The sequence below is a fragment of the Barbatula barbatula genome, assembly GCF_947034865.1.
Source record: "Barbatula barbatula genome assembly, chromosome: 14".
Lineage (NCBI taxonomy): Eukaryota > Metazoa > Chordata > Actinopteri > Cypriniformes > Nemacheilidae > Barbatula > Barbatula barbatula.
In genome coordinates this window covers 9154214-9178461 of record NC_136777.1, presented here as the reverse complement: position 1 = coordinate 9178461, position 24248 = coordinate 9154214, and the positions used below count along the sequence as shown (strand labels likewise).

The window sequence follows — 24248 nt, the reverse complement described above, 5'->3', positions numbered from 1 at the left end:
ATTAACACACTGTATTTTCAGTAAGAAACACATTATACTGTAGATGTTCTCTGCTCATGTGTGCACCTACTGGTGTGGGAGAGAATATGTAGTGAAAACAGCACAATAAATGTCATTTACAACATATTTTTGGAGTAAATTAAAATATTTTTATGCAAATAGGACTTTAACTGTTAAATAAAAGCTGATATAATTTCATTACTTGGTGAATGCACATGATGTTCATTTTGATTAGATTATTTTTGTGACCCTGGACAGCAAAACCAGATTTAGGTATCATGGGAATATTTGTGGCAAAAGCTAACAAGACATTGTGTGGTTGCAAAATGATAGATTTTTCTTTTATGCCAAAAATCAGTAGGATATTAAGAAAAGATCATGAAGATATTTTGTCGATTTCCTACCGTAAATATATCGAAACGTAATTTTTGTGAGTGGATGCAGCAAAATCGCTCACAAAAATGGCAAGAAAACACACCTACAAACTTCACTGCTACCTTCTCTTTGAGAATGAAGTTTTCTATCTGTAAAGCTTTGAATTTCTGCCTTCGGGCTCATCTACACTCCACAACCGCATCACAGCGGTAAGCAACGGGCTGCAACAGCGCCTCTGAAGGACAACTTTTAAGCGATTTGCTCAATATTTGTATCATTTTGCACCCTCCAGAGTTTTAAATAGTTGTATCTCGGCCAAATATTGTCCTATCCTAACAGAGCATACATCAATGGAAAGCTAAGCTTATTTATGATTCATGTGCATTACGACATATTGCAATATCTCTCCGGGCCTACAGGGGTCAGGTTTTCTTCAACTACCTTGAATCGACGCTGCCAGGTAACTGCAAGAAATGGAATGCGCATGCGCTATCTGCGGGTACTTTTAATGTGAGGTAACAAAATTCCGGCGGTACGCATAGAGTACGCGCGTACTATTCTGATGACAAATCTGCATCACATTGCACTGTATGCTGTCCCTCGCAAATGTTTAAAAGGGGAACGCATGGCCTTAGAGTCACAAATTACTATTAAAAACTGTTCATTTTTATGTAAATGAGATTACTTTAAAGTTGGACTGATTGGACACATAACAGAACATGAGCCAAACAAAAGTTTTACATAAAGAAGACTTTATTGTTTTTTTTACGTACATCTCTTGGTATATTTATAGAATCAATAATTCCAGTACGTCAAAAATAATAATTATAGTTATTATATATAAAAAACTAAGCCTTAAACTACTCTTTACTTTTTAAAAACATAAAGGTCTCATATAATATCTGTTCTGTTTCATAATCTGTCAACAAAAATAAATGTTAGGTTAATGAGTTTATCAAGTAGCCTTGCTGTATTTAATACTGACCGTGTACAACAGAATTGATGTGTGTGATGTTGGCTGACCAAAACAACGTCATGTTGAGTGAGGGATAAAGGCTATGCTCTCAAAACCTCTCAAATGATTACAGTGTTTATGGTCTGCTGTCACCCGGGAGAGGTTAGATGAAATACCTGCTTAGTAGAGAGGCTTGACGGCGCAAATAGTCATATGGAACACAAGTCCAATATTGCCTCTCCGTTATGGTCCACAAACAGAGAATGTGCAATGAGGAGCCTTGCTGTCTCCACTGAACAGTGCCACTGGGCCACCGTTCAAATTGAATCCACAAACAGATGGAGAACAAAATCTTGTTTTAATGGAGAACCGTAAAATGGGTTTGGCAATTTCACAAAGCATTGAAACAGACAGGATTTGCGGAGCTTACATTAAGCTTTGTGATGGGGCCGCTTGATTTGGGCAGCAGTGAGGGCAGAAATACCAAACGCAAGACTCGACACGACTGAAGCCTATGCATCTGGCTACACAAGTCCTGGACGCAGCAGCAGATTTCTGCTTCTTTCACATAACACAACACTGTGTCTACAGAAAGATTATTTATAGGACATTCAGAGACAGGAGGCGAGCCTCTCCTGATCCAGAGATCAGGATGCAGATTTTAAGTAAAGACATCTTGAACATCAAACTACCGTACTTTACACATGGCCATAAGTCAACGCAATACATAAAAGGTCATCACACAACTCGTATTGAAACTCAGGCAGTGACTGATATCATTTTAATGAAATCCAATTGAAGAGCTTCTTAAAGTCAATATATATTAAGAAATGCTGTCCTTGCTATTAGGCTGTGTTCACACTGCATCCCATGTTGGTTTAAATCTGATCTTCTACATTGGTTGCTGTGGTACCGATTTAAGCATCAACACAATCTCAAGAGACTTCCTCATACAACCGGAGCAGCTGTCAGTGTAGAAGGAGAGCAGAAAACGTAATTTTGCTTCTGCAAAAACATCCAAAATGACGAAACGCCACCTGATATCTATTCAACTGAGACGCATCGAAAAAATGTGTAACTCAGTCAGATTGCAAACCACATTTGAATGTATTTTGAATACAGTTTATAAACATATGAGATTAATCTGTGCTTTTTGCTGAACTACAAAAATCTAAATGGATTTGCGTCGCAGGTTTTGCTAGACCTCTAAACAAAACCTACGATCTTATGAGACCAGTCTGATAAGAATTGTCTGCATGTGTGTGCAAAGGTTTCTTTCGATTGTTTGCATGTGTTTTTGTGGCGACTGTAAACAAAATGGGTACTAGCCTCTAAGTCCAGTTTTGTCTCTTTCAGTTTGAAGGAGGTAGGTCTATTTTGTTGGCAAAAGAGCAATCGTTACATACATTTCTTTTGGCAATCCTGTTATTTCCAGCGGTTTGACTCCTAAGAAATCTCTCCTTCAGGCTTTTGTTGTTCAGGGCTGTAAGTTGGATTAGTAGACCAGGAACCAGCATGGTGGGGGCGGGAGATGATGGCTGTTTTAACATTTTGTATTTTATTCACTCTTCATCTTCCAACTTTTGTCCGTCCAAGTGATATAGCACGGGACCATCTTCCATGGCCTGGTTCCCATCAACGAATTCAATCAAGGCAATTGTCAGGAGGCATCAAAACTGTATAAGAAAATGAGCAGTTGGTTAGTAGGGGTGAAATAGCAACAAAGCATTTATGAACTGTTTATATTGTTAACTTCTTTTCTACGAAACCGGTAGTTTAAGCTTTTACAGAAAGCTCAGCTTACAGTTTTGGTTTATGTAGGCGTGTTTGTGTTTTTTGTTTCATTTGTTTAGGAACATGTGCGCTCTTAGCAAACCAAGACAGCAAACCGTTCTACTGCTTTCCTGCAAGTTGAATTATTCTACCATTAAATTAGCTCCACCATTAAAAAAATTACTTTTCCCCTGGATTCTGCAAGATGAAGTGTAACTGTCAAGGGTCAGTTAACCCGACAGCCAATGAAACTGCTACAAACTTAAATAATACATTAAGCCACTCCCTCTGCACTAAAATCAAGCACACCCTAGTGTTAGCTACTGTACTTTGAAGGAACAGTTCACCCATTTACAAACCCTCAGATTGTTCCAAATGGGTATTAATGTCTCTGTTCCGATGAACACAGAGAAAGATCTATAGAATAATGTTTATTACCAAACAGTTCTTGGCCATAATTGACTACCATAGTAGGAACTTTTGACTTTTTTCCTACTATGGTACAAGAACAAGAACCGTTTGGTTACAAGCATTCTTGTAAATATCGTTCTCTGTTAGGGCACCATCACGGTGGTGGTATTTTACCACCGCGGTGGTAGTGGACAAATTGGTGCGGTGGTGGGGAAGTATATGAAGAGTTTGGTTCCAAAATGAGATTCTATTTTTAAAACCTTTCAAAAATCATGTTTTTATTGTTTTAGTTAGGTGTAACTGTATTTTTATTGTATAGAGTTATTGTGGCTTAAATCAAAACAAACTGCAGTTTGAGAGTCATCTTATTTTGGAACTAAACTCTTCATATTTTATTTATTTATATTATTATACTTGAATGTAGCAACCACATGACGAGTGGAAGAGAAATTTAGAGCTTATTGAAATACTTATTGAAATATGATATCTGAAATTAAATGAATTCCTATTCAGATGCCATTAAAACGTTTTCTTTTTCCTACTCGTTGATGGGAAACTAACATGTTGACATGGTCCAGATTAAGATGTGTACAGCTGTACTATACGGGCGTTCAGAAAATGTGCTCAGAGAGCAAATAAATAGATCTCTCCGCAACCGCGGCAACCTGCGCACTCCGACACCAAGCAAGCGGGTCACAGCCGGTTTTGATTTTTATATAACTGTTCTCATTGCAGAACCCGCAGAATAACCTGGGTTTTGCCGTGCAGGCCCGCGCTCGAACGCACCAACGGATATGTATGTCAATAATTTCAGTGTCAATTTAAATCTTTTAAATAAAACCATCCACACTGAAAGGCTAAAAATACCAATTCTTATCGCAACTGTCATTTTTATTACACTTATGTTTATCACAGTGACGTGCACTACCGCCGGTGGCAATCATGGCACTTTACCACCGCCGTGGTGCTGTTGTCACGACCACCATCACATCCCTAGTCTCTGCGTTCATCGGAACAAAGAGATTTATAAAGTTCTGGAACGACTTGGAGGTGAGTAAATGATGACAGTTTATTGGGGGGTGGGTTAACTGTCCCTTTAATACTTTAATTTAATAAAATAAGCATGTAAAGCATGTGCTATATCTCTGTGTGACACTCTACTACAGTAGAGGGTATAAATGAAAGCTTTACCTGTCCCAAAGTTTGACATTTCTGCATGCGCTGGTACAACAGCCAGCCGATATCAGAGCTGCAGAGGGAAAAAAAACATACATTTTATAATATGAATATATTAAAAAACGTTATACCGTTTTATCAGTAATTTACTTGAGCTCATTCAGGGTGCTGAACTTATAACCTTTAAGTGCTCTACAAAGTACATGCAGTGTGACAGAAAACAGGAGAATTTGTTTGTTTCATTTCATTTTGTTGTCTATCCTGAATTTGCTTACACATTAATTACATAAAAATTGTACGTTTGTGATTCTTTGGGCAGTGTTTCATCATTCGCCTGATCCTGTATACTCTTTGGCTGAAGTACTGATTCAATGTTCACAAATAAATAAAAGAATAAGATATGAAATGCTGGTATCATACCAATGCCAATACGATGATATTAATTCTTCATAAAGGGATAGTTTACCCATTACCCCTCAAGTTGTTCCAAATCTGTATACATTTTGTAGTTCTACTGAACACAAAGGTATTTGGAAGAATTTTTGTAACCAAACAGCTCTGGGGCACTATTGACTTCCATAATAGGGAAAGAGATACTACATTGGTAATGCCCCAGAACTGTTTGGTTGCAAAAATACTTCCAAATACCTTTCTTTGTGTTCAGTAGACAACCAAATTTATACAGAATGGAACAACTTGAGGGTGGGTAAATGATGACAGATTTTTCGGGTGAACTATCCCTTTAAATGCATAGGCTATCACTACACTATACATCTGCCAAATGCATACATGTAAAATATGAACACACTTTTATCACACACTGCTATTTACAAGCACACATGTGAACCCAAATGGAGAGCGAGAAAAGAGGAGAGATAGAGAGGAATGGTGCGGGCGAGCGAGAGAAAAGGCATCTCTTAAGCTGGTTGAGTACAGTGCGATTGCACCTGCAGGAGGTGTGACCCTCAGTGTCTGCTGATGATAAGTACCTTCTGTCTGAATCAAGTGTCACTCGTGCACCCCCTCAAAGGTGACATGGCTCACTCGTTCTATGAAGTGCACATTCAAACACACGCATCCGAGTTTCAACTCTATTTTTATATACAGGGTTCACACATACAAATAGGTTAAGAGCTATTTTTGAGCCAAACCGAGAAGCAATTTGTTTCTTTATTGATTTACTTTGCTTTAGGCTTAATACAGTAATACTTTACTCAAGCCCAGGAGAATCACGACCAGGGAGATGATTGCACACGTCTCTTTGAGCTAAAAGAACCTGTTTTGCATATCTGTGTACCTCAATACGTACTAACAAACATTATGATAATCTCAAAATCAGTCGGCTGGACATGCTTAAAGAATTATGAGAATGCATTTGGATGACAACCTTTAACATATTTTAATCATACTTGTATGGATTTTATGGTTATGGACAGAAGTGAAACATGTGTCCTTGCATGTGTCCTTGAGCTCTTTTTGCCATTTGAAACTGAAGGAATGCACTCAAGTGTTTTGACATCAGAATGAATTGTGATGAACAGAACGAATGGGCGACGTGACATCTGCAGGCAAGAAGAATTGGAAGCAGATGGGGTGTTCTGCATTCCTTTCTATGTTCTCTTGAAAAAGAACTCTGTGCCAGTTATCCGCACCCATCTTCAAACAGAGTTTTTCATAATGCTTTGCTTTGTAGACATATCCATAAACATTATTTCATTTTGCAAGGCATGCAGTGAGAATCAATACGTGTAACCAAATCAAGCAGCTTTGATTGTCTTAAAAATGCAACTTGCAGTTCAATAAAATATTGTGGACCTTTATAAAAATAAAGGAGGGCTATTTTCAGTGTAGTCCACTGCTAGGAGGACATTGTGGATGACAGATGGCTGAAATAAGAATGTGTTTGTTAACAGATCGAGAAAAAGACGTTACGTGTTCATGTTGGTCTGTCCTGTGTACTGCTGGATAAAACCCTCATTTGGTGAAAATACCTGATCTATTTAAAGCCTAATGATTTTCCCCATTGTAAAGTAATAACATTATAACAGTCCACTGCTGAGCAAGAGAGCAGAACCGCAGCTACGGAGGATAAATAAAGGTGCTTAAACCTCTGACCTGCTTCTGTACATGTTGCATTTGTCAATATCGTTAATAAAACACAGCCGAGTTCAACACGCCTCTGCAACTTCAAATGACTACAATAAATTCTACACTCACAAACACAAACAAACCATTACTGCCGTATGCACAGATACTGGTAGTAAGTGGAATTTTTATGGTGCATACATTACTTGTGATTGTAAAACATGTCGACATTAGGAACAGCGACTTGTTTATAGATCTCAGGAAACAAAATAAGTCTATAAAACATGTTAGCACACAATTCAAAGTATAACTTTCTTCAGGCAGCAGTGACTTCTTATTGACAAGAACTGCCTTTTGTTTCAGCTTTACTGCATTGTTAAGATGTAAACAGAAAGAAAAATGCAAGAACCGACCCTTATGACCACACATATGAACTACATTTGCATTTTTCTTAAAAAGGCAAATAAAGAGAATAAGAGTAGATCAGCTTAGATTTAGGGCTGGTTTCTATGTGCGCAAAATACATAAAAACGGATATTTCACCCAAGAATTTTTATTCTGTCATCATTTACTCACCGCTTGTCTTTCATCTGCAAAACATTTACATTTACATTTAGTCATTTAACAGACGCTTTTATCCAAAGCGACTTACAGATGAGGAAACATTGGAAGCAATTATAACAACATAGGCCACAAAATACATAAGTGCATCAAACTAGTCCATTAAAGGCGAGCACAGTATAAAAAGCTAAGAATAGTGAGATTAGAAGTTTTTTTTTTTTCTTATAAAGAAGGAAAGGGAAGAGAATTAGGAAAAATCAATCAGCACAAAAAACACAAAAGATTATATTTTGACCAATGTTGTTAGCTGAACAACTACGGTACCCATTGACGGCAGTCAATGGGGGACGAAATCTTTTCTTCCAAATATCTTCCTTTGTGTTAAGCAGAACAAATATATTAATACTGGTTTGGAACATCCTGCGGGTGAAGAAATGATGACAGAATTTAACTTTTTGGGTGAACTATCGCATTAAAGGCAGAGAAGATCATTTGGAAAATGCTAACGTTTTCCTGCTAGCAGTGCCATCATACGATCCCTCCCCCTCGTGAATCCCCATCCAAAGCCCCACCTTCACCAAAACAAATGAGCGTTGGATGAGCTGTTGGATCGGTTCCAGTGTAGTCAAGTCACATTCACCATTGAGAAAACATTACAGTACAAAGTGAATTACATGACTACAATAACCAACATCTCCAGGTACCTGCTCGCGCAGTGGAATGCAAGATACGTAGATTGAAAATGTACACGTGACGTCTCATTGCCCTCGGACCGAGGGCAGTAATTGGTCCAATGTTTTTTGACCCTACTCCTTTCACAGATGATATATAATTATAAAAGTACCAATCTTTCACTTTACTTATTGATTGCTATCAGGATGTTAAGAGACTTATGCATGACAAAAATGTTACTGGACTGGATTGCCTACTCTGCCCTTAAGATAGAGTCATTAATGTTTATCCTGATTACATTTTTTTTTACAAAATAGATCAACTTGAAAATAAACATATCCAGCCAAAGGAGCTTTGTGAGCTCTCCTTCTGTTCAATTGTATCAAAAACTGAAACAAATTGCATGTGTGATGCATCAATACGCTCATTGCCAAACCCACATAAATGGTTCTGTGTAAGAGCAACGATACGTTTTTATAACCTTTGCAAAATTTCATTGGTCAATGTATGGATCTGTGCAAAACCACTGCAGAAAATGAGGATAGTTTTGAGTAAACAATTAATCTAAACTAATGAACAAGACTGATGTAGTGTTCTACCCTTTCTTGCTCTATTTTTCTTCTTTCTCTCTCATTCATCTCTACTGTAATCAGGGCTTCCCTGCTGCCCTTCACAAGGTCAACTGCTGGGCTTCTCATTAAACAAACCCATCACCCCTCTCTCTAACTCTCTCATCATCTGCAGTTTTTATAATAAAATGACAACAAAATTCTGCCACAGAAAAGCCAAACCTTTTAGTTAAATCTAGACAACAAAGCATACAGGGTCAGAAAGGATAAACCCTCATGACTCAACATGCATAAACAGTATGTTTCACAACAGTCCTCTGGCCCTTTGGCCTGTTTGTTAGTAGCTGAACAGAGAGATGGTAAAACAGCAGCAAAAAGAAGTCTTTGAACGGCAGAATAACACTGCTGATCTGAGGACATCAAAGGATTCACAAAACAATGCCACAGTCATCATTACAACATGGTAGTCCTTGTTTTCTAGACATCATACAGAAAATAGGGCCACATTTAAATAAATCAAAACAAACTCATATCTTTCCTTAACTTTGTTGTATCTTTATCACAGAATATTCACTGCATGGATCCCCTTCATTCTAAGTTTAGCTGGAAACTGGTCATTAGTTCAGCAAAAGGTTTAATAAGCACATGAATATTCACATGTTAAATGTTTTAAACTAAACATAATAGTAGTGGATTGACTTCAAAGTGAAAACCTAATGAGATAGCCCGCTGGCCTACTTAACAGGATGTTCTGGGGAAAATCTTAAGAGCGTTTGTGCCCCATGCCCTCACGAGGTGCCAATTCGAATGTGCCGCAGATTTCCACCTCTGCTGAGAGATCCTGGAGATCTCAGCATCCATGGTCACGCTCCCACTGGACAAGGTCGATGCTTAATGAGCCTCTTTGCAAATAGATCTGAAATCCAGACCTCGGTGACCTTATTGATTTCCTCAGGCAAAATGAGAAAAAAAGGATCAGTGACTAAATTTGATTACCTCTGTGTTTTAGAATTTTGCAATTCCACATCATTGTGCCACTGTGGAGCGTAAAATAATGAGAGGCCATCAGCAAAATCAGGTCGGTTAAGAGATTAAATCACCATTTGAAACAAATGGGGAGAACAAATACTTTTGCACAGTGTACCTTTGCTCGGGGTGAATTATCCCATAATGACTGAAGTGAGAAGACACTGTTTCTGCACCACATTTCTCAAGCACAGGAAAGACATTTCAAAGGTTTTTTATTAACATTGCCTTAAATGGTAAAGTGAGAAATCCTGCAATACTACAGGCTTTTCACACTGTGTAGCAAAGGTATACAGTGTGAAATGATGCATTGCTGGAGTGAGTTGGCAACAGTGAGCCTATCATAAACCAAACAGTGCATAGCTCATTAAATATTCATGAGCTTTGTACAACACCATAATTTTCATAGTTGTTAAGGTTCAGCATTGGAGATTGAATTAAAAAAGGGACATTTAAGGACATTTGACAGAATCAATGCATGTTCTCATAAACTTACACACAGATGGAGGATGGGCTGCTCCACTGACCCAGCTTCCAGAAACAATTTCTATAAAATACCCATGTTCATCCTAAATCACACCACGTATGATTTACATTAATGTCCTGTCTGCTCCCAATAGATCTTATGCTGTATTTCCTCACAATGTGTACTGTACATACAAAGATGTCACCTTAGATGAATGAAACCCTGCTAACCAACTACTCTCTTTAAAAAATATATTAAATGGCTCTTTGTCAGTGTGTATGGTCCCACCAATAATCTATAACATCCATGGAAATGTACTTGTGTACTTGGGTTCTTTAAACTATTCTTAAAAAAAGTGAAAAAAACTGTAGAAGAACCAAACCTCTCTTCGCCTTTCTATGGTATCATTGTGAAAACCCCATTTTGGCAGCTTTATTTTTAGGACTGTACAACTGCACAGACATCTTCCTCTCTTTGTGTTCAAATACTTTGGGAGGTTTTTATAGTAATTTTCAGGCACTCTAAAATCAAGTGTCAGGCATTTTAAAATAGCATCTCCGGTGGGCATAATATTGTAATTTAGTTTTTCGATGTGCGGGGTACTCATCAGTTCAAGGCTCATTTAATTCTTGGCAATTGTAAAGATATAAATGGTTTTCGTGAATATTTATGATTTCAAAGATATTTTAGAGCCCCTAAGCCCACCGATTTTGCATCTGCTACTAATATAAATCAATTAACCTGGGTATGCATAGAACATTTCATGATTTTTTTTTATCCTATGTTTTATGTCATACAATAAATGTTACATTACTTCCTCAAAATGACTGAACAGTGTCATGCAAATACAGGTATACAAATACCTGGCTGTTTAAATCATACCCCAATACTTGTCATTACAAAATTATACACCAGTATATCATTTCATAATAACGGTAAAACTGGATGCCCATCTCATCTGGGTATTGACACCAATGGTTTGTCATATACATACATTTCGCGGCGAGGCGCTGACCAAGCTTCAATATGTGGCGAGTTGGGAGTTAGAATGTGTTGACGATTCTTTTAAGCACCCAAAACACAACATAGTTGAGGTTGACCAACTGTTCAGAAGGAAATGCAGTAAAAGATAAAGGAGATAAAGCATAGTAAGAATCAGCTTGTCAGTCACCCTGGATGTTCGGATATGGCTGATGTAAACTAAAGGATCCCAATGTAGCTGACGTATACTGCTGACTGAAGCTGTATGGCTAACATTATGTTCTTGAAGAGGGGTTTCCACACTAACGTCTGTCAACCCTATAAATAACTACAAGCTCCCTGCTTCTCCAGCCTCAGAGAAATTTGTTATTTTTAAAATAACATTACAACAGGATTGAAACGGGCGGAAAAAGTATTAAAGCAGTGTAGGTTTTAGCACGGGCTGAACACCCTTCAATATTTGTCACACAGGAGCTGTTTTGTATGTATATCTCCTTCCATCCATCTATTGCTGTGGTTTTGAAGATTGTAATTCCTTCATATGAAATATTTATGAGCATAAATTGAAAAAGGGGTCATTTGGTATGGCGGTATTTTCCAAACTCAGTCAGCAAATTATGAATTCCAAAATGTATGTTGGGTCATACATTGGAATGATTTATAAAGAGTGCAGTAGTGCTGTTTATGCTGAAGGGAGTCCATAAATACCCACAGTTAGCTGCCACTACACTGCCATTCTCCCACACACAGCGCTGTTCGGTTTCAGGTTCCTCCCTTAGTGTTACCTCTCTCATCTTCATTTAAATGTCATTAATTTTCATAACCAGGTTCTGTTGTCCAATTTTGCTGTGTCTAAAGCCTCTTCTGGTATCTGTGTGTGCATGCGTGTGTGTGTGTATGGATAGGGAGATGAAATGCAAGGGATGTCTGTATGCTTAAATGTATGGATGTGTTTGTGTTTGTGCGTGCGCATGAATAGCTGTTCAATTGAAAAAGTAGTTGAATCACAGATGAGTGACTTCATCCGAGTGGGCTTTCTAAAGATTGGACAACAAAGTGAAGCCTTGACACATTGCAGTGTGCTAGAAGCACAGATTAAAAAAGCTATAAAAAATACAGTGTACTGATACACATACACACAATGAAAAATAGAAAGATATGACTCATTCTGTCAAAAAATGAAAAATAAATGTAATGTTGAGTCATTGCTCCTTACGTCAAAGTCATTTCTGTCAATCTGATTAACATTATGTAGTAAAGAAAGATGCTTTGCTTTCTTCAAGAGATTTTGCATGAACTTTGTTCTTCTCTCACAGTAGGAAGCATGCTGCTCTCTGAAGCTGATACGTCAGTGTCCGACAGCCTTTTCTGCCTATGCTTGGAAATGTGACCCACCAGTTACAACCAAGTGCAAAAGTGCAGCGCTTTCACCATGAAAAAGAGTTTCACCTCCCTTACTGTCCTCCTCTCTTCATATCACTCTCTTAATCCATCTCTCACATTTAGTTTCTACTATAGCACAGCCCATACTACAATCCAAAACCAGTGTCAGCGACAAAAATAAACATGACATCAGAAATACACACACATGGTAGATTACGGTGAAAATATACATTTCAAAATGACAGTAGAAGACTTCATGTCAAATAAAGCTTAGACCTACTGCCGCAAAATAACTAGCGACGAGTTAATGATGGAAAGACAGAAAGGTTAATTAACTGTCAAGTTTATCCTGAAGACTGTCAGTGAACAGATACGTAAGGAAAATACACTGCTTTGCTACAATTCATTCATTATTAATAAACCTAGAGACTCACGCAGTAGATGCTACTGTTAGCACTCCGCTGAAAAGAGAGTCTTAGCGGTTCTTAATATGCAGGCTGGTGGAAAACCATAGTAATGGTAGATATGTGTGTTAATATTTTAAATATCATCGAAAATCATATTTTTGATATATATTTATATGATTCGTTACTGTTGTGTAAATCCATATGCTATCTACTCTACATAAGATATGTAGGCTACCACTTGATATTTAGGAACCTGCTTCAGGATTTCCTGTTCATCTGCTTTCAAATGACATGCAATTTAATATAAAAACGATATACAATTAAATGTGAAGATGTGACTTAAAAAGCTATACAGTTGCGTTGAGCTGAGCACAGGGCGTTAGTCACACTGATATTAAATATTAATTATGAACACAAAACTATTCCATCCACATTGAATTACCAAGAGACCACAACAGAAGAGAGAAATTGCTTTCCTACAGTATGCATGACAACATCATGTTTAATCCACAAGCATCCTGTTTAATGCAACTGTGTGCTCATAGTATTTTATACCTTCTAGCTTCATCTCCTGTTCCCCCCGCATGCCTTCCACTGATTGATCTGCACTTCCTTATCATCTATTGTCAGCAAATGCATTCATCTTGCTGTTTTAATATCTAAATCAGTCATTCTTTCTGAATTATTACAGCTTGGTAGAGCATGGTACTATACAGCAATGATAAGGTTATGGGTTCAGGTCCCAAGCAATGCACGGACTGATAAAATGTTTACCCCCAACGCATTGTAAATCACTTTAAATCAAGGGTCTCCTAAATGTATTCATCTTAAAATATGTTCAATGGGGCATGTAGGTACTTGACCGTAGTGAGTTATATACTATGCGCCTGGCCTTCACCTGGAAGAATACAACTATATCACTTCACTGCCAAAGGTCAAGATCAATATCGTATGATAAAACAAGAGTGTCAGAATAACCAGGGCTATAACGTTGTCTCTAAGTATTTACTCTATACAGACTGCTTTATGTGAGATAGCGGCATTCTTAATAAAATAAGCACTTTAGAAATAGTTGAAGTTGCATCTATTAGGACTCACGGTATAAAAATAAACCAAATTACAAAGTAAATCTAACCATGGATTTAATTGTGAAATCAATGTGCGAACCCACAATCTCATGCCCAAATGTCTCAACACGATACACTACATCAAAAACATTGGGTCATAAGGAGGGTCACGCAAAGCCGCTTGCTGTTGCAGTGCATTAAAAAGTTTATTCCAGCAACTAACAAATACACTTGTATAGTTAATTATGAATCACACATACAATATCAAGAGGAATATTATAAACAAGTATGCCATAATTGTTCAGCCCTAAAAAGGGGTATTTTGACATTGCAATTAAATGTTTTTATTCATGCCAAGAAAAATACTAAAAGGGACTGAATGTGTGTTTTCCCCATTTTCTCATTTAAAAGTGTACCATGACATACCTATCATTATACCTTTGTTTGGGAACACCTGGTTTATATTATCATAATACAGTATATGTTGCTATAAAAACACCTGAATTTAGGTGCTGCTGAGTTTGTCTTCAGTTAGTTAGACCAACAAGATATAAAAGCTGCTGAATTTGCTCCCATGGCAGGCGACAATTTTGTAGGATTGTCTCTTCTGACATGGTAGCCAGGGGACTAAAATGTGCTCTTATGAAATAATAGGCACATACACTAACTGGCGCTGCGGTGGGAGGCGTCTTTAATTTAGGACCACTTTTGCAGTCTCCCTGCCATAGTTTGACCGAACTCCCCATAACATTTATTCCCTTTTCTAAGCCTTTTCTGTAAAATGGTTTGCCTGCTGATGTGCCTTGGGATAATAAGCTATAATAAAAAAAAAGCTAACAACCATCAGTGTATGGCAATTTTATTAATGAAAACAATAAACTTGGTGTATTACAACTTGAGTATTTTTTTTGTAAAATTAAAACTAAGTTAAAGTAAAAAATATAAATGTAATTATAAATCAAATTTTATATTAAATTATTTTATTAAGTAGTATATGTGAAATTAAACTGCGATGTAGAACGAACCGTCAACAGTGATAAGGTATAGCTAAGAGCGGTCCAGACCAGCCTTACCAAAGTATGACTTACAGAAGGTTTACTTAACTAACGAGGTTAAGGGAAACACATATTAACGATAAGGCACAGCTCAAGGTATAACTTAAGAACGACATAGTGTTAAGAAGGTTTCAGGAAACGCAGCACAGACTTTTCCACTAACTGGACATTGTGTTAGAAGGGAATCAGTTGAATCAGCATTTCCAATGCGAGAAATTTACCATTGGGTCATTAGTAAGAAACCATTTTAAGACCTTTATGACACAGCAGTCTATCAACTTGACTTCCCTCTCTGCATCATTCTTTAGAACAGAGATAATGGTGGGTTGAATCTGGCCTCACGAGCAGAGAGTTGGTCTGTGAACTCCTGGGTGTGTATATCTGTCGATTAGGTAATAATCTGCAGGGGTTCTGACCACTGCAAACCTTCGTGTTCCCTCTTTCTACGGTAGCAATCAGCGGTTTCTACATTACGCCTGAAGTCAGCAGGAAGTTAAACAGGGATTCTGGGCAAAGAGCAGGCTGGCTACATACTCTCTGCATGAATTTCTAATGTTTTACCTAATCGCTGTACGCTAGAGAGGCAAGTTTTGGTAGAGATAGCTCTGGGTTGCAATTTGAAAAACAAAAACTTGAACATCTTCCCAAGAAAAGGAGAGATGGAGATGCAATATTGAGAGGTTTGCATTGAAGTAAGATTCTTTTTTGTCATATGGCACCATCAAATCAAACTGTATTCTGCTATGATACAGCATATTTTTATAAAATTTGGAATACACAGAAATCATACAAGCTACTTTTATGACCTTTTTTAAGTTTGTAAGCTTAGTTGGGCTTGTCATCAGAAGGTTGTCGGTTCTAATCTCAGTGCCAGCAGGTCATGACTGAAGGGCCCTTGAGCAAGACACCTTACCCCTGATTGCTCTGCAGTAATGTGCCACTGTATAAAACTACTTGTAAGTCGCTTTGGATAAAAGCGTCTGCTAAATGTAAATGTAAATATAAAAGAGAAGATATTTTGACGAACGCTGGTAACCAAACAACACTGGTCGCCATTGACTTCCGTTGTAAGAACATATATTATGAACACAACATTTTTTCCCATGAATGGTCCCTTTAATGTCCCCTAATGCCAAATAATAAATTAAGAAATGAATAATATAAATAATATTATTATATTAATATAATAATATGAATAAAACAAATAAACTGCATTTGCAAATGTCAGTTAAACAGTTTACAACTCATCGATAATAGTGGAGTAAAATTACACTCAAACAGACCAAACACGAAAGCCTTGTTTATTATTAGCATGCGAACAAGGCTGTAACTGATAGAAATGCTGTTCATGAGTTTCTAATAATGTATCCATTAATGCTGATCGTTCAGCTGGCTAGACGTACAGTAAAGAGTTAACTGCAATCTATTCCACATCTTCAATTTAAACCTGCTCCTTCCAACACACTTGCAGAAACCCTGAATCAATTACTCACTCGTGCACTAATGAGGGATCAATAAACATTGTAGCTCTCCACTTCTCAAAGTGTGTTCACCTATTTACCCCAGAACTCCTCTCATCAGCTTCAATTTTACACGGCATGAAGCACATTGTAATCATTGCATGTCAAAGACGGCACGAAAATAGATAGATAGATTTTGGAATTAGCAACCGCACACAACGATCACAGGGGGACTAAATTGCTGTCTGTTTAGAACACAGCTCAGCAGGATTAGAATTTTTCTTTGAAGCATAAAACAAGCAAACAGACATTAATTATGGCAGAGAATTTAAGAACATTCATTGGCCAGGTCACCAAAAACTGAGTAGATTTAATTTAGTACCCGGCTTCTGAGAACTGTTTCCTAACTGTTACACAACTGAAGTTCTACAGTAATGGAGCGAAAAACAGCCATCTGATGCCAGACCCTGTTTCTCTTGAGAAATGAAAGAAGGACAAATGAAATATCCAGCCAAGCAATTATAAATGAATTTCCCCCTTCAATTCAAATTAAATTACTGAAAAGGGCCAAAACCATATATCGCCACGTCAGGCTGGAACTACGACAAGAGTCTACAAAGCGTGAAGCGTCAAACGCCAGCAGTGCTCGTTCTGTGTCACATTACCAATGCAAACGCAGCCGAGCTGCAGCATTATTCATTATTTACACAACACGTTGACAGACGTTCTGATTGACAGCCGCTATGATTTCCCAACACTGGGCCCAAAGGAACACTTAGACAGAGGTCTCCTATGAAACCGGTTTACAGGGAAACTATGGGTGATATTTATGAAGAGGGGGTTGAACAAGATCAAATGCAGTGTCCTCTATATCGGGGGAGAGGGTTGAGCCGGTGGGTTTCCCTGCAGCGGGGAACTATAAAGGGAGCAGAAAGAAGGGGTGAAGCTGCAGCAGGTATTCTAGATTGTAAGTAAACTTGAGATCACACTGTGTGGGCTGAATTTTTGTATGTTTGTATGTAAGTGCATCTGCTTTATATCTTATTTTTGTTGGGCACTGCACTGGTGTGATTTTTCATGCTTGAACAATTAAATACAAACACAAAAAAAGTAACTAAACCTTCTTCATCTCTTTAGCTCAACTCATAACGACCAAAAAGTAATGTTTATAATTTAATTAAGTTTATATAAAAGACAAATTACTCTCGGACATAACTTTTTAATTAACTTGCACAGATTGCATAGATTTAAGTGTTAAAGCCAAAATAAGCATTGTAAGGATTGATGACAGCAGCTAATAATATATGTTATTGATATAGATTTATTATGTCTAATAAAATACCAAAATCATTCAAATGTTAAAATAAAATAAATGCATGCACTGGGACTAGACAATCATATGATATAAATACTACATCTATTTGCATTTACGTATTTATTCATTCATTATTTCTTATGTAGTGTTTACTGTAAATGCTTTTTAATTAGGTTATGCATTTTTCATTTTATTAATGCAATAGAGTTTTACTAATCTCCGCCCTCTCGAGGTGAGTTGGGTAATATCAGCTGTTGGGAGTGTGCATAGATCTGAACATGAATTTTTTATTGGAAACAGTAGACAATCCAGGTACTTGGAGATTTCAACATACTATGTTTTGGGACAAATTATGCGAATTGGTATGCGCAGTGCAAGAGAGAGGAAACACATAGCAGCCAAACATACATTCAAGAGCTTCCAGAAGTCTGCATTCATTTACATCACATCTAATTTTAAATTGAATATTTACAGACCACATTTTAAATTCTTTAATTCAATGCATGTGATGCAAACAAGTGACTTAAGGGAGTAAGCACCTCCTTAAGTGGATTTATAAGAAAGGCTGCATCGACCAAGGCCAAAAAGATAAGTGTTATAATGGACCCCAGGACACACCCCAGTAAGGGAGGAGGAAAAGAGAAATCCGACTGTCAAAACCTTCTTAAGGGATAATCCAGGCTGGCTGGCCACGGGCAACAGGGATAAACTGTAATTCCATGCTCAGAATGTGAGCATGTGATTTTGGTCCAGAACTCAGTTGCGTGAGCAGAAAATAATACTTTTACTATTTTTATTTGTATTTAGGCTAATTGTCATTCTGGGGATTGTGAGTCTCCTCCAAAACAAAATGCACCAATGATTATGCTATATGTTAATAATGAAATAACAAAAAAGAAATACAGAATGCTGTATGTGTCTTGAGCACAGCAAATAACCGCAGAAAGAGAGCGCAAGAGAGATTACAATGGCTTATTCTTTCTCTATTTGCTTGTGGTGTCAAAAGACGTTAGAGATCAGCAGGGCGGATCTCAGTATAGGCTGTCTGGTACAGAGCTTGCACACAAGACCTTTGTACACTCTGAGAGGAAACACACCGAACATAAGGAAAATCTCTACCTTCTAACTCAACCATCCATCATCCTGGATGGATACAATTCTGTCCGTTCCTGTGTATTGTTACAATCTTTATATAGCTAGGCATTCAAGTAACTTCCAAGCACCCATGGCTGTATTTGAGGTCAGCAATCTCAGGTGTTAATTAGCAGCTGTTATTTTCCTATTAAACGCAGCGTAAGGTAAACAGCGCTCAGCTTCAAGAAGTGTCCCACTGCCTTGACAAGCCACACAGCTCAGCACTTTTCACCTCGCAGAAATCATTAGCAGCCTATTGCTGGTGGGAACGCTACACACCAAGAGAAGAGCCTGATATTCTTCTCTTTTGTTCTACACACATTTTTGGACCCATCATTTGAGTTTCAGTAACAACTACTGCAGCTTTTTTGGTCTGCCAGCTTCTACTAACAAAGCTATTCAAGCAAATTGCTATTTTAAAGTGATACAATATAGTGCAAAGATGTTCTTCTCAGTATCCCAGTATGGTAGAAAAGAGCAATATTCTGGCTGGATGTAATAAGGTTGCTTAAAGGGATAGTCCACCCAAAGTTGAGAATGGGGTATATGCATAAGGGTAAAAAATTCAGCTAAAATCTCAGCCAGGCTGTTACATATGGCGCCATAGGGAGCAATGGCGTTTCGCTTCAGGATGCACACAGAATTACGATCAACAACGTGAGTCTAATTATTCAAACACTTTGCGATTTGTCGACAACCACAAGGGAGAAGCACTTCAGGCTATCAGTTTCAAGGGACATCAGCAACTATGAAAAAAAGTAAAGTGAACTTTTGTACTTACTAGAGGCATGATCACAGAGGCACTTAACAATGCTCACCGTAGTGTTGTCAGTACGCCAAAATTTAAACGTCTCACTAAACACATGGTTATCAATTGGTGAAAAATGCCCTTAGTGCTATGAGAGCGGAAGTGACCTGGGAGTATGTCATCATCCTATCTGCATATACCCCATTCTATCATTTAACTAGCCCCCCCCAAGTTGTTCCGAACCTGTATACATTTTTTATGTTGAACACAAACTTACATTGTCAATTCTTACGTCAGTAGAGGTTTTACTTCAGGACTTGGTGAAGCTACACATCACAAACCATGGATTAAACTTTCTCAACTTTTTTCATTATGCACACAAAACTTGAATTTTCAAAACTCGAAAACAAATCTCACAGAAACAGCAGGCAAAACCACCAAGCGAAGCTATAATAAACAAAGTAAAGAGACCCCGCGGTGATCTGTGCCAGCACCATTGTGGTCTGTGTGAAAATGTGTATGTGTTTGCACGTTTGTGTGATAGCATGTATGTGTGTTCAAAAGTGTCTATGTGTGTTTGTGTCAGAATATGTATGTGTATCTGAAAGTGTCTGTATGTGTGTGTTTGTGTCAAAATATGTATGTGTATCTGAAAGTGTCTGTATGTGTGTGTTTGTGTCAAAATATGTATGTGTATCTGAAAGTGTCTGTATGTGTGTGTTTGTGTCAAAATATTTATGTGTATCTGAAAGTGTCTGTATGTGTGTGTTTGTGTCAGAATGTGTATGTGTTTCTGAAAGTGTCTGTATGTGTGTGTTTGTGTCAAAATATGTATGTGTTTCTGAAAGTGTCTGTATGTGTGTGTTTGTGTCAAAATATTTATGTGTATCTGAAAGTGTCTGTATGTGTGTGTGGCAGAACATGTAAACAGAATCTGTGTGTGGGTAGTTGACAAATAGTGTTGGTGTTGCATTTTTAAGTGTGTTTGAACTGTATGTATGTATGTAAGAAAATCTGTATGTTATAAAATAGAAGTGTCTTGTGTGTATAGTTTAGTGTGCTGGTGTGTGTGTGTGTGTGTGTGTGTGTGTGTGTGTGTGTGTGTGTGTGTGTGTGTGTATGTGTGTGTGTTCAAGAGCTTCTTCAACTTATATGCATCACAAACAAAAGAATTGAACTGAAAATGCTTTCATCATTTACACACCCTCATGTCATTCCAAACATGAATGACTTTCCTTGACAAAAACCATAGAAGATATTTTAACAGCATTGGACCCAATTGACTTCCATTGTATCGACACAAAGCCACTGAGACATTTCTCAAAACATATTTTGTTTTCCACAGCAGAAAGAGTCATACACAGGTTTTGAATGACATAAGGGTAAATAAATAATTACATTTTTTTATTTTGGGGTGAACTCTCCCTTCTGCTGAAGTGGCTTCTGAGAACGCAAAAAATAGGGCAGCTTAATAAATGTGAGCGATGGGCCTTATCTCAGCTTTCTGCTCCAGTGCTGCTGACTCGTACTTTGCCACTCCACTCACCTGGGTGCATATGGCAAATACAATGGTGTCCACTCCTGGTCCTGCTGGGCAGCACTGTCTTCTTGTATTTGTTGGGCCTCTGAGCATTTTGGTCTTTGATTGATTTCCCTCAGCTGGGTTCCAGAGCATAAAAATGGCTAAGGAGGCACCGGTACAGAGGCTGATTGACCCAAGAGTACCAAGACTGGACACCACCGACCTTTGCCAGAGAGATGGCTTGGCATTCTGGTCTAGCAGACACCAGAGCCCTTGCTATATCCCCTCATTGCCTCTCCTGAACTGAGCAAAGAAAAACTAAACTATACATGGCTGGCTGAATGGGATGGTTTAGAGCCTGGCTGGGAATTGGGCTTTGCTGGCAATGATGCCCTCCATGATGAAAGATGACCATCCCCTCTGTATGTGGTGCATTGAACTCTGTGTATGTCACTGTGGGTGCTACAGCAGGCTCCAGTCGGACCCACCGTTCATACCGCTATAGATGTTCCTGTGATGAGGGGACATCTCCTCTCCGCCTGGTCTCTTCTGTGCCATCTCGCGGGCAGGGCTGCCAAACTTGCTGTGCTCGTGGCCGACGCCATACTGATGCCTCAACATCTCGGGGCTCCCAGATATGACGCGGCCCTTCTTGAGGTGTTCTGGTGTCCCTAATAAAATATGTTTGGGCTCCGGACTCCCACACACACTTCCCATACTGCCCCTGTGCTTCTGGAAAAGGTCAGGACTGCCGGGTGGCTGAGAAGACACCAGCAGATGTTTCGAGAACGGCTCTGGACCGCATCTGGACAAGCTCTTGCCATGTTTCTCGGGACTGAGCCCTCGCAGACCCCTGTGGTCTGGACTGGAGAAGGACCCACACCGAGACCGGCACACCTGGGGAAAGGTATGCGCCGTGTACTCCTGGCTGGTGCTGTGTCTGCGCCCTGGGTGCTCAGGACCCGGTGCCTCCTCCCCCGAGCCTGGCTTAAGAAGGTGGTCAGGACTGCCTCCAGCGGGGCCGCCCAACAGCTGCTGCTTATGCGTGAGATGGTCAGGGCTGTCGGTGCTGCCCGCGCTGGAGGTACTGCTCCCATCACCCACATCTCTCAGGAGCCCAGGCCCAGGACCGCTGGCATGAGACAGGCTGCTCTGGCTATCGATTGAATTCCTGCAGCCGGGTGGACCCGTGGTGCCCACTGACCCGGCAGTTCCTCCAGAGCCCTTCTCCTCATCCAGCATGAGGCACAACTCCCTCAGTTCCAGGTTCTCTCTCACCACCTCCTCCTGACGCTGTTCCAGCTCTTTCAGCTTCTGCAAGTACAACGTGACTTCCTTACGCATGATCCCCGCACTGTACCGCCCCAGACGTTGCCACTCCCTCGACACCTTTTTCCCTTTCTGTCGATCATCATCCAGAAAGCAGCAGAGATCCCTCAGCTCCTGGTTGTCCTCTTGCAGCTTCTGATTCACCTCCTGCAACAATAAAATCTATGAGTCAACACTGATGTCTAAGCAGGGAGAGAGTGACTGATAAAAGTAAAGCTCAGCAAACACTGAGTCAATCCTGCAGGGTGAAGAGAAAAGAGAAACTCACTCTCAGGTGTTCTAGTATTGTATTCTGCATACTGAATATGGGTGGTTTGTAGTGAGCCATACTGTACATATAAAAAAAATTATTAAAGAATCTTATTTAAATGTAATAGACACCTATTTTTTATATTATTACATGATGATATATACATACTTTAATATATTACATTACAATATTATTATCTTTGCCACTATGTACATCCTTAAAGATAAAATTTTGTCATTTAAATAACATTTCCAGTATGCCCTTAATTTACCCATCATGCTTCACATGAATTTTCTCTTTAAGACGGTTAAAACATTGGCATATTAATATAATTTTATATCACAATGTATTCACATAATACTCATAATAATATACTTTACAAAAACAATGTTTTTGGTATATTTGCATAAACTAACTTAGCATTACAACTACTTTAAAGTATAAAATACCAGCTAAATGCAAGAGAAATGTACGTTTAATGCAGTGGCTGCTCGGTTCGCCCCCACCCTATCACCTGCAGCCAGACTCGCTTTACCTTCAGCCCCCGGATCTCGTTCAGGTGCTGCTGAAGCCTGCGGTTCACCTCTCGGATGAGATTGCTGTGGTCAACTATGACGCTCATCTTCTCCGCTTCTGTTCTGCGCAGCCGGCGCACCAGCTCCTCCTTGCTCCATTTTAGAAGATCTTCATCCGTAAGTTTGGAAAGATCCTCCGAAGGACCTTCTGAGCTCTTGGATGTGGTCGGCTGCAGCTGAGGCTGGATGGGCTTTTCCATTCTCCGAATTTATCTTAGTCCTAGGCTATAAAGCAAAGCTAAAATCCTTCCTTGTCCGAAATCCCCCTCGGTATTATCGTATTTTTGAGACTGACATTTTAAAGATAACTGTTCTGCCCATGCTGTCTCCTTCAAAGGCAGGGATGCACCCTGTCAGAACACCGGCGAGTACTTCCCCGTTATGCACTCACTGTCTCTATTGAAGAGACTTAGGCTGTTTCTTGGGCTCTGTCCGTGCGCATGCTTTCCTCCTCCGTGTGGCGTTGAGCCCGTGTCCGCAAGCATAGAGACAGACGCACGGCCGGCCGCTTCACAGCAAAAGGTGTGTGACAGCGAGCTAGGAAATCGGTCGGCTGGTGATTTCTCTCTCACTCGCTCGCTCGCTCTCCATTTTGGCACACGCCCCCTTTTTCTCCTGGAGACAGGTTACTTTTGACTTGTTATTGGGCGCCACCTGGTGCAAAGCAGAGGTTGATATTAATTATTATTATTTATTTGTTTTATTATCATTTTTACAATTACTATTATTAAGGCGGTCATGGATATATTTAAAATATTGTAGATTCAATGTCGACTTTAATTTAAAAAAAATTATTGGTCTTGATTTGTTGATCACGTTATTTTTCGTTTAAATTTTGTTCATTGGTCTAGTACGATTCAATAACGCTTCCTTATGTAATGAATGATGTCGTTTAATTGGCTAAACTTTCCGTCAGTCAGGTTGGCGTTTCCTGATTGGTTAGTTGTGGAATA

The 24248-nt window shown here is 39.0% G+C and overlaps 1 protein-coding gene across 6 annotated transcripts; it reads right to left on the bottom strand.

Moving 5' to 3' along the window:
* Nucleotides 1-1106: 1106 nt before the first annotated feature.
* On the bottom strand, nucleotides 1107-23861 carry ccdc85a (coiled-coil domain containing 85A). Of its 6 annotated transcripts, none has more exons than XR_013787550.1 (5): nucleotides 23256-23861; nucleotides 22739-22799; nucleotides 21166-22617; nucleotides 4706-4763; nucleotides 1107-3006 (listed from the first exon to the last, which is right to left on the bottom strand). XR_013787550.1 is itself a non-coding variant. In XM_079472567.1 (5 exons), the coding sequence occupies exons 2-5, from the start codon at nucleotides 22796-22798 to the stop codon at nucleotides 2991-2993; spliced, it is 1113 nt and encodes a 370-aa protein (XP_079328693.1). In that variant the 5' UTR covers nucleotide 22799; nucleotides 23256-23823; the 3' UTR covers nucleotides 1115-2990. The 6 variants fall into 6 exon arrangements, 4 of the variants coding, with proteins under 4 accessions (XP_079328690.1, XP_079328693.1, XP_079328691.1 ...); XM_079472567.1 differs by having other exon boundaries at nucleotides 1115-3006; nucleotides 21639-22617; nucleotides 23256-23823; XM_079472566.1 differs by having other exon boundaries at nucleotides 1116-3006; nucleotides 21630-22617; nucleotides 23256-23842.
* Between the last annotated feature and the right edge of the window lie 387 nt (nucleotides 23862-24248).